Source organism: Erpetoichthys calabaricus, chromosome 11 (assembly GCF_900747795.2).
Source record: "Erpetoichthys calabaricus chromosome 11, fErpCal1.3, whole genome shotgun sequence".
Taxonomy (NCBI): domain Eukaryota; kingdom Metazoa; phylum Chordata; class Cladistia; order Polypteriformes; family Polypteridae; genus Erpetoichthys; species Erpetoichthys calabaricus.
Window position 1 is genome coordinate 157,746,678 of NC_041404.2, and position 17,014 is coordinate 157,763,691.

The 17,014-nt window shown below is 39.3% G+C and overlaps 1 protein-coding gene across 1 annotated transcript; it reads left to right on the forward strand.

Moving 5' to 3' along the window:
• Positions 1–7,667: 7,667 nt before the first annotated feature.
• LOC127529614 (uncharacterized) lies at positions 7,668–15,078 on the forward strand. The gene is made up of 5 exons (XM_051933770.1): positions 7,668–7,798; positions 11,534–11,659; positions 12,655–12,784; positions 14,154–14,247; positions 14,461–15,078. The coding sequence occupies exons 2-5, from the start codon at positions 11,569–11,571 to the stop codon at positions 14,641–14,643; spliced, it is 498 nt and encodes a 165-aa protein (XP_051789730.1). The 5' UTR covers positions 7,668–7,798; positions 11,534–11,568; the 3' UTR covers positions 14,644–15,078.
• The last annotated feature ends 1,936 nt before the right edge of the window (positions 15,079–17,014 follow it).

Here is a 17,014-nt window from a genome sequence, read left to right on the forward strand (position 1 = left end):
ACGAGATCAACTCTTATCTATTGGGTTTGGACTTCTTTTATCCTCGATTGATCAAGGGCACTTACATATGGATTTACTGCTTATAAACCCTCCGCCTGCAGACTCGGACTCGCAGCCAGGTAACTCATACCTGAAGCGGAGAAGGGGGAAGCGCGCAGGGTCTCTTGTCTTGCGGTTCAGGAGCCGCGCTCAGATCACCGAGGAACAAAATAGACAAAATTAATCTTCTTCCCTCGCCAAGAAAGGATTATTTTGTCTATTTTGCAATCGCTTTGTGGAGACGTGACTTAATGCATTAGTAGCCGTCTCCGCATTAAAACTACCGGGGTTTCAGCTTTACAGAGCAGATAGAGATGCTGACATGGCAAAAGGCAGTGGAGTCAGCTTCTACTGTATATTAACAAAATTGGTGCAGTGTCGTTTCCATATTATCGAATCACTGATGCTGCAACCTGGAACTATGTGCTATTACCTGTAAGGCTCTCTATTCACTTTGAGAATTTTCTTCAATAATTAGCGTTGGAGTTTACATCCCTTCTGGCGCAAACGTGGATGAAGCGCAACAGCAAATTGACAGACTTCATCACCAGTTTGGAGAACAGCTATGAGAACTCCCCGATTATTGTGATAGGTGACTTTAGTAACACAAATCTAACCATCGCAGTTCCCAGATACAAACGGCTTTAATGCCCCACCAGGGACAAAAAGATTTTGGATCACTGCTAAAGGGCTGTAAAGGACGCATACCGGACTTTACCTCGCTCTCCGCTGGGTATTTCTGACCGTGTTATGTTACAGTTGCTACCCACTTGTAAACAAAGCCTGAAATTAACTAAACCGGTAAGAAAATCAATATGCTCATGGACTGATGATAATTTAGTTGAATCATTACAAAATTGTTTGGACTGTACAGATTGGGATGTTTTTAAAAATGCTTGTGAAAATATTTATGGGGTGAGTGACACTGTTACTTCTTGTATCAGCTTCAGTGAAGAGGTTTTCATTACCAGGAAAGCTATTGTGATTTTCAAAAATTGAAAGCCGTGGTTCACCAAAGCACTAAGGAATCTACCTCAGGTAAAAGAAAAAAAAACATAAAACTGATGAGGATGTCTACAGACGGACCTGGAATATGCTAAACAGTGAAATCAGATCTGCTAAATTGAAGCACAAAATTAAACTTTTGCTTCAGTGTTCAGCAAAGAGTAGCTCCTCTGTAAAGAGAAGCCTTCAGTTTGGTACTAATTACATGTCTGTAGTAGTAGGGTTATTATTGGATGCAATGAGAAGTCAAGTAAAGTGACACCTTTTATTGGCTAACTAAAAAGATTACAATATGTAAGCTTTCAAGGCAGCTCAGGCCTCTTATTCACAAAACACATTTTTTACCTGACTAGGCTTTTATTGTTTTGCACTATAATTAATTGAATATCAATAATTTTAATGACAATTTGTTTGAATTAAATATTTTCTAATATTAAAATCTATGTTTGAAGCAAAAAATCATTTAATTCAATAATAATAGCTGGAATTGAACATGGTGATGAGTCCAGCAGCATGTGAAGGAATTAGAGAAAACTTGGGCTTCCATGTTGGTGGGACAAAAGGTCCAAGAATTTTCATTGGGTCCAGAAGGAATGGCTAACCTGAAACATGCTACAGCTATAGTGCCAAAATCATCATCATATCTTGCTTGGTGGACCCAGATTAAGTGTTGCAACTATTATTTCATATTAAGCTTGGTTTAATGAAGCGGTTTGTCAAAGTTCTGTAAAAAGATACCCTATTATCATGGGTATTCGTAATTTAATTAAAAGAAAATCTGTATTTTTGTTCTGAAGAAGATTTGAAACCAATTTTTACTTTATTCAGGAAACACACACTTGTGATTCTGATGTTGATTTTTGATAAACCAATGGGGAAATGATATCTGGATGTCAAATGGTAGCAACTATTCTGCTGTGGTGGCTGTTTTAAAAGGAAATTTTAAAGGGAAGATTCTTAACACAGGAATACATCATTCTTGTGGATGGAGTTTGATGACAGTACAGATTAAGGAAAATTGTTTTATATTGGAAAATATATATACAGCTAACAACAAATTACAAAATAGAACACTTTTTTCAGACTTTGAGGGAGAAATAAGCAATCTTTTAGAAAAGAATCCTGAGGTTAAAATAACATTGGGGTGGGGTTTTAATACTGAACCTGATATTAATATAGCTTCCCAGAGACACACCTAGGGGAGAATCTGTGGATTAAATACTTTCTGTTTAAGTCTGGATCTGATTGATACATGGAGAATTAAAAACCCTGATAAAGTCCACTTCACATAGTGCTCGAAAGATATGTCTAAACAGTCAATAACTGATTTATGGCTTATATCCTGTGTATTGGAAAATCAGATTTCTATGCTGGGTATTGACCCTGCTGTTCTGACTGATCATAAAGCTATTTTTTATCAATTAATTTTAATGGGTGTCATGAAAGAAAATGTCATAGATGTTACTGGAAATGTAACTTCTCAAGGACACACAATGTATAGAAGATACAAAAATGATGATCCAGAGTTGTAAGGAACAACCCATATTAAACTAAACATTTGCGAAATTCTGGGAACTTAGGAAATTCAAAATTAGACAACTGGCTGTTAAAAAAGATGATTTTCACAACCACATCAACGCAATTTCCCTGCAATCCAGTTTACCATGGAAAAAGAAATAAACCAACAAGTCAATTTCCTGGACATATCCATAGAATGAGGTAAGGGCGCCACCCTGAGTACAGGTGTTTAAAGTAAGGAATGTTGTGCAGATAAAACACTTTGCTAGCAACCCCCTATCATTGCATAAACGGAGATGTGTTAAAACACTATTCGGAAGAGTTCACACCCATTGTGATACCAAGGAGACTATGAATGATGAAAGGCGCTGTCTTTTCCAAATGTTCACATCAAACGGCTGCCCAAAGACATTCATCAGGCAATGCTTACATAGGAGATGCCAGAGACCCCAGCAAACAATCGACTCTAACCTGACCCCCCCCCTCCCCCCTTCTCCCTGCCGCATGGCACACAATTTCTTATCATCACGGGGTATCAGAAAATACTGCACCAAAGATCAGGCACCAAAATAGCGCACACGCCTATGTTACCGACCTCAGGCCTAGGGGAACCTGGGCCAGGTACAAGCCACTGATGATACAGGGTGTAGCCACAGCGATATGGTGAAAAAGCATAAAAGAAACAGGCAGCCGTCACAAGTCCCAGACCATACTTCTGTTCTCTTTTTATTCTCCTTTACCCAGAAATATATAAATGCTTCAATTTCTGCATAGATCAACATGGCAATAAGTGAAACAATGGTGCAAGCCAATTTCCTCTGCATAACAAATAGTGTAAACACATTTACTTTTGAGTACAGTATCTCGATGCATGCTCAATAATCCAGGTAAGGAAATCCTAGAAATTTGATTCTGTTCATCTGGACAAAGTTTTTAAGTGGGAGAAATATTTTGAGACTTATCCAAGTCTCTTCCTCAGTCTCAATTGACTGCAGGTTTCCCCAACCTTATAAACAGTTCCTTTGCTTAATCACAGAGACTAGCACCATTGACAAAGGGCCAGTTGATCAGTGATATGCAAATTGTCCACTGATTAGTAGACGTGTGAACCATTCATAGAGGGTTGAGGAATGGCTGCAATCACAGCATTGTAAGATGGCGACAGATGTACCCTTAGGCCCCCTCCTCTGTTCAGAGATGGTCGTTCCTTTTTCACGTAAATGGCCTCCTTGATTCCTCTCTCAAACCAGCGCTCCTCCCTGTCCAGGATGTGCACCTCTTCATCTTTAAAGGAGTGACCACTATCCTGTAGATGTAAATAGACTGCGGAGTCCTGGCCTGACGAGGATGCTCTTCTGTGTTGTGACATGCGCTTAGCCAGTGGCTGCTTGGTTTCCCCGATGTACAATTCACGGCACTCCTCCTGGCACTTAACTGCGTAAACTATGTTACTCTGTTTGTGCCGTGGGACCCGATCCTTGGGATGGACCAATCTTTGGCGTAGCGTGTTTTGGGGTTTGGGGTTGTCAATGGTGCTAGTCTCTGTGATTAAGCAAAGGAACTGTTTATAAGGTTGGGGAAACCTGCAGTCAATTGAGACTGAGGAAGAGACTTGGATAAGTCTCGAAATATTTCTCCCACTTAAAAACTTTGTCCAGATGAACAGAATCAAATTTCTAGGATTTGAGTACAGTACTTGATTAGAAACCAATATCCCCAGAACTCGTTAATTTTCAAAGGAAGCAGACAGTTCTGTATCCCCACATTATGGGTGGGTGAAGTGGTGGCTCTGAGGCTAAGGATCTGTGCTGGTATCCAGAAGGTTGCTGGTTCAAATCCCTGTCACTGCCAAAAGAGATCCTACTCTGCTGGGCCCTTGAGTAAGACCCTTAACCTGTAATTGCTCCAGGGGCGTTGTACAATGGCTGACCCTGCAAAAACTAGCAAATTCCTAATACAAGAAATTGCATAAGGCAAAATAAAGAACAAAAAAAAATTGTGTGTAGATGAGATACTAAATCAAAGCAGTCTGACTATTTAGCAAGGCAGGTAAATATTTGTGTCCTGTAGATAGCCATCAACAATAACCTGTAGCAGAATTCCTTTTCTTTAAAACACTGGTTTATAGCCCATAACACTAAGCAACACACAGAAAAGTCATTTTCTTTAGAATACTGAATTCTAGCCCCTTACACCTACAAACACTCTGTGCACAGTCCATTTTAATGCTAAAAGCAGGATATATGCAGCAGAGACACCGTTAACAGCATACCATGTGATTCATGCCCAGCGGTATACGTAGGACAAAAACACTCGCAACACGTATACAGGAACTTTGCAATTCTGTCAGGAGAAACAAAGTTAGCCCCCCCTCAAACCGCCACCTTATCATGGTGGAGGGGTTTGCGTGTCCCAATGATCCTAGGAGCTCTGTTGTCCGGGGCTTTATGCCCCTGGTAGGGCCACCCAAGGCAAGCTGGTCCTAGGTGAGGGATGAGACAAAGTGCGGTTCAGCAGACCATCTATGATGAATAAAAAATTTGGACGGCGTTTTCTCTCGCCCGGACGCAGGTCACCAGGGCCCCCCTCTGGAGCCAGGCCTGGAGGTGGGGCTCGATGGCGTGCGCCTGGTGGCCAGGCTTGCACCCATGGGGCTCGGCCGGGCACAGCCTGAAGAGGCAATGTGGGTCCCCCTTCCCATGGGCTCACCACCTATGGGAGGGGCCAAAGAGGTCGGGTGCAGTGTGAGTTGGGTGGTGGCCGAAGGCGGGGACCTTGGCGGTCTGATCCTCGGCTACAGAAGCTGGCTCTTGGGACGTGGAATGTCACCTCTCTGAAGGGGAAGGAGCCTGAGCTAGTGCGTCAAGTCGAGAGGTTCCAGCTAGATACGGTCGGGCTCACCTCGACGCACAGCTTGGACTCTGGAACCAATCTCCTTGAGAGGAGCTGGACTCTCTACCACTCTGGAGTTGCCCCCGGTGAGAGGCGCCGAGCGGGTGTGGGCATACTTATTGCCCCTGACTTGGAGCCTGTACATTGGGGTTTACCCCGGTGGATGATAGGGTAGCCTCCCTCCGCCTTCGGGTGGGGGGATGGGTCCTAATTGTTGTTTGTGCTGCAGAGGGATCACACTCCTCAGCCTCCCTGGAAAAGTCTATTCGGGGGTCCTGGAGAGGAGCGTCCGTCGGATAGTCGAACCTCGGATTCAGGAGGAACAGTGTGGTTTTCTTCCTGGTCGCGGAACAGTGGATCAGCTCTACACCCTTAGCAGAGTCCTGGAGGGTGCATGGGAGTTTGCCCAACCAGTCTACATGTGTTTTGTGGACTTGGAAAAGGCATTTGACTGTGTCCCTTGGGGACTCCTGTGGGGGGTGCTCCGGGAGTATGGGGTACCGGACCCCCTGATAAGGGCTGCTCGGTCCCTGTACAACCGGTGTCAGAGCTTGGTCCGCATTGCCGGCAGTAAGTCGAACCCGTTTCCAGAGAGAGTTGGACTCCGCCAGGGCTGCCCTTTGTCACTGATTCTGTTCATAGCTTTCATGGACAGAATTTCTAGGCGCAGCCAGGGTGTTGAGAGGGTCCGGTTTGGTGGACTCAGGATTGGGTCACTGCTTTTTGCAGATGATGTTGTCCTGCTTGCTTCATCAGGCCGTGATCTTCAGCTCTCTCTGGATCAGTTCGCAGCCGAGTGTGAAGCAGCTGGGATGGGAATCAGCACCTCCAAATCCGAGGCCATGGTCCTCAGCCGGAAAAAGGTGGAGTACCCTCTCAGGGTTGGGAGCGAGATCCTGCCCCAAGTGAAGGAGTTCATTCAAGTATCTCAGGGTCTTGTTCACGAGTGAGGGAAGAATGGAGCGTGAGATCGACAGGCGGATCGGTGCAGCGTCCACAGTGATGCGGGCTCTGCATCGGTCTACTGTGGTGAAAAATGACCTGAGCCATAAGGCAAAGCTCTCAATTTACCAGTCAATCTATGTTCCTACCCTCACCTAGGTATGAGCTATGGGTAGTGTCCGAAAGAACGAGATCGCGAATACAAGCGGCTGAAATGAGTTTCCTTCGCAGGGTGTCTGGGCTTTCCCTTAAAGATGGGGTGAGAAGCTCAGTTATCCAGGAGGGACTCAGAGTAGAGCCGCTGCTCCTCCGCATCGAGAAGAGTCAGATGAAGTGGCTCGGGCATCTGATCAGGATGCCTCCTGGATGCCTCCCTGGTGAGGTGTTCCGGGCACGTCCAACTTTGAGGAGGCCCCGGGGAAGACCCAGGACATGCTGGAGGGACTATGTCTCCCGGCTGGCCTGGGAACGCCTCGGGATTTTCCCGGAAGAGCTAGAAGAAGTGGTCGGGGAGAGGGAAGTCTGGGCATCTCTGCTCAAGCTGCTGCCCTCGCGACCCGACCTCGGATAAGCGGAAGAGGATGGATGGATGGATGAAACAAAGTTAGGTAGTCCCATGCCCAAAGATAAAAGAACTATTGACATGTTAAATTATGTTAAATTGTTTATGTAATTTAGTTAAACACCTCTGATTTTGCATCATTTGTCTTATTCATTTTATAAGTTTTAAGTTATGTTATTATTTACTGTTAATAATGTTTGTTACATTTGCAGTAATTTGTAATGATTATAATTAAAGCATTAACAAAAAAAATGTCAATGCCCGTTGCATCATGTTGATTGGCTCTGTCGTCCACAAGTATGCCTCTCCTTTTAGTGACAGGATCCTTTGGATTTGCCTGGTGTCACCGTGGGCTTGTAAGTATGGACTGACGAGGCCTCTAGGGATGGTTCAGTGAGATCAGTTCCCGAGACCGCGAATTTGATTAAATACTTCGAAAATTGATTGGTGGATGATATGTTTTTAGCCATTTATGATATGTTACAAATGGGGTCGTTTAAATAAGAAAAACTGCGTGACTTCCGGGGGTGGATGCGCCGACTGGCCAGGTTTCCGGTTTCAACAACACATTTAGATACATGCAGCCAGTTATAGTCACGATTGCCCGGAACATAAGGCCAGTCATGCTTGTCGACAGCCAATAAGCAGACAAGAGGGTGGAGCACTTAAATGAGGAGGAGAGTGCTCCACCTCCTTGGTTTGCTTATTGGGTTAGCTCCTTAAAGGACATAGTCAGCGCTGATTGGATGCTGCTTTCTGGCGGCAATTGAAGCTGAGTTATTTTTTTTTTGCGGCGTCAGTGGTATTACTAGTGTAAATAGGAAGTGGGGAAGAGTTAAGGTAAGCAATACGTAAGCATGCATTTTCTTATTTATTTACGGTTTTACAATATACCGCTCGAGTTTTACCAGTGCTGGCAAGGTAGTTTTAACGTTCGGAAAGTAATGGGGCGTTTCCAAATTTTTTTTTTCGTACTGTTTATTTACGGTCCACAATGAAGTAGTTTTCGTTTAGCCCCTTCATAGCTGTTATTTTATATTGAATTGTTAGACTGTATCTTCTGATTAACAAAAATAATTCCCACCTGAGCAACGTTAAAACAAAAGTTAAGATTATAAGTCTTGTACAGAGAAACAAAAAATCACGTCAGAAAGCCAAACGCTTGAAATTATATGAATCATCTCCCTTTCTGTAAGGTATTGTGTATACTGGGACTTGTACGTTCGATAGAGGCCAGAGATGTCGGTATACATGTCAAAACTTTGTTTTGTTAATTGTCTCCAAAATGCATGCATAGAGCTTCACTTCTCCCTTCGTTTCCTTTTGAGAACTATTTAAAAGTTTGAATTAAAAAGCATCTTGTTACTGGTCACTTGTTCCTCAGCCTTGGTGAGGCATTCAACTGGACTGAAAACCTGGCCACCGCCAGATGAGAAGCGCTCCGCTTGGGTTGCTTTAATCCCTGTAGTGCTTGGTAGATCATAGCTTGTGGCCGTCTCTTCCTCCCCCTCGAATATCAACGTTTAATATAAGCAACGGCGCTGGACAAGCTACATCCGCCAGAGACGAGTCATCAAAATAATGAGCTGGCATTACGTGATCAATAGCAGGAGCGCCTATTTTATATACAGTATACTGTAAACAGGCATCTCAGCAGAGTCACACGTTCATTTTCTAATTAGTGCGGCAAAAGGTGTGCAGTCCTTTTTAAGGATAGCGAGCCATGTAAAGAGTTGAGTCCAGCCACAGTGGCGCTCGGCGCTGATACTACAATATGTTTTAATGATAATTCTTTGCATTTCTATAGCGCTTTTCTCACTACTCAAAGCGCTCAGCGATTGCAGGTTAAGGGCTTTGCTCAAGGGCCCAACAGAGTAAGAGTCTCTTTTGGCATTTACGGGATTCGAACCTACAACCTTCTGATTGCCAGTGCAGATCTCTAGCAGCAGAGCCACCACGTTTTTTGTATGTATTGTCTTCATAATTCCACATCTGTTATCCATTGTCCTTTCTCCAGTGTTTTTTTAATCGATTTTAATTGTGTTTCGGTACAGTACCATTTTGTAAAAAAATTTTAGTAGGAAAAGGTTTGAATTTCTAAGTGAAGTAGTTTTAAATTAACCCCATGACAAGAAACACGCTATTTAGTTCTGTTTTTTTGACATTTTTATTAGAATTAAATAACAAAGAAAAATGTTTTTATTTCTATATTTTGACTGCCATTCTAGGAGTATTGATGACAATCAATATTTAATGTTTTGAGGAAATCTATAAGCTAGGAAGTGCTTCCTGCCATGTCAGGGGATCAGATCTTCGCTTCTTTTTTAATTTGGTGTGCGGCAGGGAGAACACAACATTGTATAAACCCTGTTTTATGTCCATATTGCCATTATGAAACAGTGTAAAGACACATTATTGTTGGTAGGGTACTGAAAGTGGGGAATGTGGGATTTTGTTGAAGAAAAATACATATATGTCTTGAAAGAAGCTTTTAAAAAAAACAAAATGCAAATGATGATGATCATGCATTAAAGTCTATGAACTGGAATGCTGAGGTTTCTGTCAATAATCTGAGATCAAAACTTCCTTTTTTCATTTTCAATCCTTACAGGCCAGTAATCCAGTCTACTTTATTTGTAGAGCACATTTAAAAGCAACAGAAGTTGACCAAAATGCTCTACAGCTTTACAGATAAACCAATAGAAACATATATATGGGGCAAAAAAAAAAGGTTATCAGGTGGGATTTAAGTCACCAAAGATGGTATTGACTTAATACAAAAAGGTAAGAATATTCCAGAGTTTAGGGGCAGCAACTGCAAAAGCATGGTCTCATGTGAGCTTAAGTCTAGAGTTTTGTACAACCAATAACTTCTGGTCAGAAGTCCTCCATCATCATGAAGGAGAGTAAGGGTGTAAGAGGTCCGTTAGATAAAAAGGGGCTAAACCATTCAGGGACTTAAAAACTAACAGTAAAGTTTTAAACTCGATCCTGTAGCAAACAGGAAGCCAGTGAAGAGAAGCTAAAGCTGGTGTGATATGATTCTGTTTTCGTGGACATGTTAGAAGCCTGACATCAGCATTATGGGCTAGCCGAAGAAGACCAAGGGATGACTGATTTACTACAATGTATGAGTTGCAGTAGTCAAGCCAAGAAGAGACAAACACATGAATTAGTGTTTCAAAGTCATGCACAGGAAGAAAGGGCTTGAACTTTGCCAATACCCGGAGCTGATAGAAACAGGCTTAAACAACAAAGTTAATTTGATTATCAAAATCACACCAAGATTTTTTGCAAAGGCTTGCCAAGGGAAAACCTTGATTAATTTCTGTAGCACAAGTAAGGTCGGAAGGTCCAAAATGCACATTTCTCTCTCCTCCCCCCCCCCCCCCCCCCCATTAGACTAAGAAAATTAAGTGACATCCATGTTTTAATATCTTCCAGACATTCCAATAAAGGTTTAAGAGAATCTGTTTTGATCTGTTTCAGTGGAACATGTATATGCGTATGATTAAAATGGTCTTCTGCCCCCCACCCCCAAAAAAGAAAGCATCAAGGATCAATATTGGCAAAAAAGAGAGATGAAGTTAGTAGGGTTTTTTTTTTCTTCCCCCTACTCAAGCTATAGTAAAATGTCTGAGGAAGGGACTGCATGTTAGAGAAATGCGTAATTTAAAGAGTAGTAGCTTGTTTTGTTTATTCTATATGTCATTTGTAAAATAGAAATTGTTTTTGGACCTAAATTCACTAATAGTCAACTCAAAGACACACTCTTTATTTTTCTATTCAAATTCAAGTTTGCCTCATATTATTGTGTTTGGGCCCAAAAGACTACACCTGTATAAGCAATGTAAATTTTAGTTATTTAATGTTAAACTGTGAAAACTGACAGGGCTGTGTTTGTGTGTGGGTGTTTTTTTGTTTTGTTTTTTTTCTGCAAATGCTGTACAGGCCTTGGCCTTCTATCGTCCAACACCACTTTCAGGGATAAATTTAGTAATTAGAGAAGGAACTGAACACAAGTATCTCTTATGCTGATGACATGGTACTACTCTATCACAGATTCAAGCTTCTCATTGCCAATTCATATTAAATGTGTTGGAAGAATTTTAGAGCATCTCTGGGTTCATCATTCAGTTGAATAATAGGTTACTTTCCCAGTCATACTAAATTTGAGATCTTGTTTTGATGATAGTCTTAGAACTGATCAGATACTTGGGAGTTATAGGCACAAGGACATTTTTAAAAATCTAAGTTTTGTAATGTAAGTGAAAGCATCAAGCAAGGTAGTATTATTAATACAAGGTGATAATTTTAGCTCTATTTGGCTATGAGAATTTTTGTATTGTCAAAATGTTTATTTGTGTTGTCTTGTAGCATTTAGGTATGGATCTGTCAAGGCAGGTTTTATTTTATACAGTATAAGCTATTTGTTTGTGTCCATGTCTCTGTGTCTTGCCGTTGTATACATGGAAAATGGACTGTATTACATCATAATGTGTTTTGCTTTGCACAACTACTTCTAAATTTATTTAGAAGGAATTACCATTTTCTATTTTGTTTTTATGTTTTTAGTATTTCTTCCAATAAAATTACACTCATTTATAGTAATGGATGAAATTATAGTCATAAGTGATGATGAAAATGAGTATTCACGAACTTTAAATGATTCCTCTGTGATACTTGAAGATTTTGATCCAGGTAAGGTATTTTTGATACTCCTTTGTTTTATTCCTAGTAATGGCATATTATGTAGGTAACGAACACTGACTGATTATTGCTGTTTTACACTAAAAACAGGTGTGTATGGAGCAGAAAAGAGAGATTCGCCTAAACATACATGAAAACTTCTTTGCAGAACATGGAAAACTGACTTCTTTCCATATTTTTATGTCGCCCAGAAAAAACATTTCCTAAATGTACTGCATGACAAAATTGTTGGCATTTCAAACAGAGGCCTTTCAAACTAACATTTTTTTAAACTATATTCCATAATGTGTTGGTCAGTTATGTTTGTGGGGAATATATCATTAGTCTGATTTCAATGTTTAAAATGACCAGCATTAAATCGTTTTGTGTTTTATTAGAATTTGTGGGGATGGTATTCCTCCAATTAATTTCCAAAACTTTGTCTTTTTTTTATTAAGCAACTATTTACTCACCCTGTCAGATTCTTTTGACTGTTTAATAATACATTTTATGTTTGCAATATTCACCCTGTTCAATGTATTCTTTGTCAGCGTTGCTGTTTTCATCCATTCAAATAAGAAAATTAATTTTGTGTAATGCGAGTATAGTACTATACCCTTTACAGCTTTTTACAGTTTAAGCATAGGGAGAAACAAACCATGAACTAGAGGTACTGATTGTACTATCAAAAAGTTGCATGAGCTTCTGGCTAAAATCTGTCTCCCTTTTTATTGAATTTCTCAGTCTTCCCACTCCCCCAACCAAAAAAAAAGTTTGTATCAAAGTCTGGAATTTTATTTTAACACACAACTGCAGTCATATAGAATATTTACCTTGTGTTACTGACAATCCATGTAATTTCAAAAGTGTTCCAAGTTATAAATGTCAGGTTGCTTTTTGAGCTGGTTAAATAATGCAGCTTTAAATGTGCCTCAAGGTAATAGACATTGAAGTGAAGAATGAAACATGTTTTTATATAAATATTATCTATTTACTTACCCTTCTAGCTGTTGATCGTGAACAACAGTGCAGAAATGAAGAAATAGTTGATGAAGAGTCTGGACTTTCTGTAACTTACTCCAAAAGAGGGGATGTGTTGCCCCATGCAAGATATGACTGTGCCGTTCACCCCTTCAGGTAACATCCCAGTGATACAGTCAACTTTAGAGCTAAACACTTTATGCACTAAGGGATTTTTGGAATTATTGCACCTAAATTACATACTACCATATTACCCACAAATAAATAGCTGATACTCCTTTATTGTAATAAAGGAATTACAAATGTCTGAAGAGTGGCAGGTACAAAACTTCAAATTTTTAAAGAAAGTATTTTTATGATTAAGAACCTTTTATTTATACCAATATCAAATCTGTGATTTAGGGATTTCTCTTCAAAAAATTGTAATTTGCAGTATATAACCAAGATGTTTTGTGATGCATAAGCCTGCAGTCAAGTTTCTTTTATGCCAGAATCTGTCCGCTATCATCAAGTTTAGATGTCCTATCTCATAATATTGCAAAGTTATACTGTTTGCCACAAGGTGTCCCCTCTTTTTGAAAACTTTGTTTTCTTGCACCTGAACAATCTCTTATAACAAGTATTGAAGTTGTGTGTGGGGTGTTTGCGTTTTTAAGAAAAATATATATATATGTATAACACTTTATACTGTATATATCCCTGAAGCAGCAAATATGTACTTATCAAAATCTTTACTTTCAAAATTATTTTTAATGCCAGTCCTTGAAGCAATTTAATTTACCACAAAACATGAGGAAGCATGGCTCACAAGCATATGTGATATGTTCACATTGTAACCTGCCCCTCTACCCCTACCCCATGTTTTCCCTGGGATCAACAGAGTCTTGAAAGACTTTTATCCTACTTCTCATCACGCTCCCTTCAACCTCCCTGACCACTAAGCCACTGTTTTGTAATTTTCCCTATATTTATATACTGTCTAGTGTACTAGGTAGGTGACATTCTTGTGTTAAATTATTCAGACCATATGGTGTTTTTACTAAAATGCATTTGATGGGGGGGGTTACTGTGTGGTGAGATAAGCACAAGTGGTTCAGCCACTTATGTTTTAATTAAAATTGTCTAGGCTTTTTTGAACTATGCTATTTGAGATTGTCAGTTATGGTTTTCATAAGTTTTATGAAACTGTTAAACCATTATCGATTCACTTTGCACATAGACTTGTGTAAAGTAGTTCTGTTTCATGCCATGTCTATAATTAATGGCAAATATAAGTTTTTGATTTACAGTTTGAATACACCTTTGTGTGAGTAGATATTTATCTGCACACTATCCACCACGGTTTCAAACTTGCACAGGTAACCTAATGGCATCACCACATTCCAGGCATACAATATTTGTGCTGTCATTTAGTCTATCCTTAGAAAATGTCTTTTTTTTTTTTTTTTTAAAAACTTGGTTTAAAATATTTTGGCCTTCCATAAGGAACTGATCAGTCTGAGCCAATGTCGCCATGTCATTGCAGCTTTTCAGACAATCATATGTGTACACCAATGGAAAACAACATGACATTTTGTGAGCAGTGCTACTGCTACATCTGTGGCAAGCTTGCGTCAGAGGTAAGCTCCAATTACATTACTGTGTTCTTTTACTCAGTTGTTTTTTGTATTAATCTGTGAAGATAAAAATATGAAAAGGCATCCAGAACTACATTTATGATTCCTCATAAGATTTCAGGAAGCAGAATTTTACTATGAGAAGACATGTCTGCAGCTTTTAACATTTACCTTGTAGTCTTTCTGCATGTATTGACATTGGTTTTAATTTTTCAGTGTCTGTCCTGGATTACTCCTTCCATTTGTCACTGTAATGCTCATAAAAGGAGTGCATTTTGGAAAATGGAAAGAGAGAAGGCTAGTTTAGGCATACTTTTTGAATTTCATTTTGACCTCTTAGAAATAGATGCTGATCTACAGGAAGCAGGCAAGTATTTTGATTATTTTTTCCTGTTCTGATCGTACGAATGCCACAATAAAAGTTTCTGTATTCAATACTGCTGACATTTTATGATACTCTATACCTATTCAATACCACATCAAAGACGGGTATCCCATTCATGTAATTAAAATGTAATTGTTCATGTGAACAATTTTATACCTTTTCTGTAATAATGGTACAAAATATATAAATACTAATGATAACATTAGCTTTAAAATTGTGATGTTTTCTTTAAGTATTTACCTAAATATCATTTAAGCAAAGTAGTATTGGCATTGATAGATATCAAAATACAATATGTGGCTTGGGGGATTGACAATGGGGATTCCACCTTCATAACAAGTATGGTTGAGTTGGTAATATTTTCATTTAAACACTAACTGACTTTGTAAAGCTGTTCTTGTAGCAACATTCTTTTAAAATCTGGATTGCTGGAGAATTACTCTAACAGCAGCAAATGTTACAAACTTAGATTTGTTTTAGTAAAGGGTTTTTTTTTTTTGTTTTTTTTTTTAAAGTAATATTGAGTAATATTTAACAAATGAGTAATTTAACTTTTTAAATCCACACAGAAGTGTGGAAGATGCTCTGCTTGTTATCTTACATCAAATCTATACCTTTCTTGATCAGCCTGGTTCATATGTCAGAGCACTATTTTTGGATTCTTCTTCAGCGTTCAATACTATACAGCCTCATATACTGATTGGGAAATTAAACAGTATGAGTGTAAACCCATTTATCACACTATGGGTTCAGAACTTTCTTTTAAATCGTTCACAGACAGTTAAAGTTCAGGACACTTTTTTTCAATAGCTATTCATTCAAACACAGGAAGTCCACAGGGGTGTGACTTATCACCATTACTGTTTACTCTGTACACAAGTGACCTGAGACAGAACAATGACCACTGCTCCATTATTAAGTATGCGGATGACACCATCATCATAGGATGCATATCTGGGGAGGATGAAAGCCACTATCTAAATCAAGTGGACTGTATGGTAAACTGAATGTAAAAAAGACCAAAGAAATATTTGATTTTAAGAGACAGAAATCTGTATGTTCACCTATTGTAGTTCTGGGAGAGGAGGTAGAAATAGTGAATGAATATAAATACTTAGGAATTTACCTAGATAACAATCTTAACTGGAATACAAATACAAAAAAATTATTTTCTAAATGCAACCAGTGCTTATTTCTCCTCCATAAACTCAAACTATTTTAAAGTAGACAAGGACCTCATGTTGTCCTTCTGTCGCAGTATGATCCAGTCTGTGATCACTTTCAGTTTCATTGCCTACTTTAATAGTCTGACAAACCAAAACTCAAAAAAGCTCCAGCAGATTACGAAGTATGCAGCTAAAGTTATTGGGGCTGATGTAGATGATTTGACTAGTGTGTGTCAGAGGGCAATGCTAAAGAAACTGGAAATCATCTCAACTGATGACAGACATCCATTACATGTAGAACTAAACTTCAGTAAATCAGGAAGGATAGTTGCTTTGAAAACCCACACAAATCGCTCCAGAAACTCCTTTCTTCCTAGTGCCATACGACTTTTCAATAAGAAATATCGGAGATAATGTTTAAGGTTTTGATATATATCCTGTTACCTTTTTTTGTGTAAATATGTTTTATCTAACTGCCTTACCTTAACCTTTCTTATTTCTATTTGTCTGTTTTATTTCATTCTGTCTGTTACCTGTTATTAGATGCAACTGAGAAGGCAAATTTCATGTTTTCTTGTGTAAACATGACTAAATAAAGAAACCTAAACCTAACTTAAACCTAAATGTCACAATTTCCTTGACATTTTAATTTTCTACTCTCCCCCTACACCCCTCCACCCCCCGATTTGACCCCACTGTAAGGCTTCCTGTGTGAAATCACATTTTTAGTTTTACCATTAAGCCATCATTTCAGAACTCGGGTAAAACAGCTTTTGTTTGTCTGTTTTTCCACATGTCTTACTTGAGTTACTGCATATTATTGCTTATGTCCATGCACAAATCCAGAATTAGAAAATTAACTTCTAAGTAAAGGAATGCATTGCGTTCACCAGCATACCATTCAAATATGATGTGCTTTTTCCCCCCAAGTTCATTACATGTTCATGAATATATTCCCTAAAATTAGTTTGCCTGCAAATATAAAGGGACACAAATTTAGCATTTTAGAGATTCATATTCTGGAAAGAAATATACAGCTTTGGCAGTCCTGCTGACTGTGTGTGTGTCTGCAATTAGGCATTTCTTTTAATGAAATATCTGTTTCCTCCCACTTCCCACAGTTCTACGTGTGTGATAGGTTTCCTCAGCAACCCTGAACTGTATATGCTGGTTAGAAAATGTCCATCTAAGTATCTGTTATGTGCACGCCTACAGATGG

Bases quoted from the DNA above. Each gene is read 5' to 3' on its own strand.
- LOC127529614 (XM_051933770.1), top strand. From the start codon at position 11,569: ATGGATGAAATTATAGTCATAAGTGATGATGAAAATGAGTATTCACGA. The intron at 11,660-12,654 runs GTAAGGTATTTT...TTACCCTTCTAG, and splicing joins ACTTGAAGATTTTGATCCAG to CTGTTGATCGTGAACAACAG. The intron at 14,248-14,460 runs GTAAGCTCCAAT...TTAATTTTTCAG, and splicing joins GTGGCAAGCTTGCGTCAGAG to TGTCTGTCCTGGATTACTCC.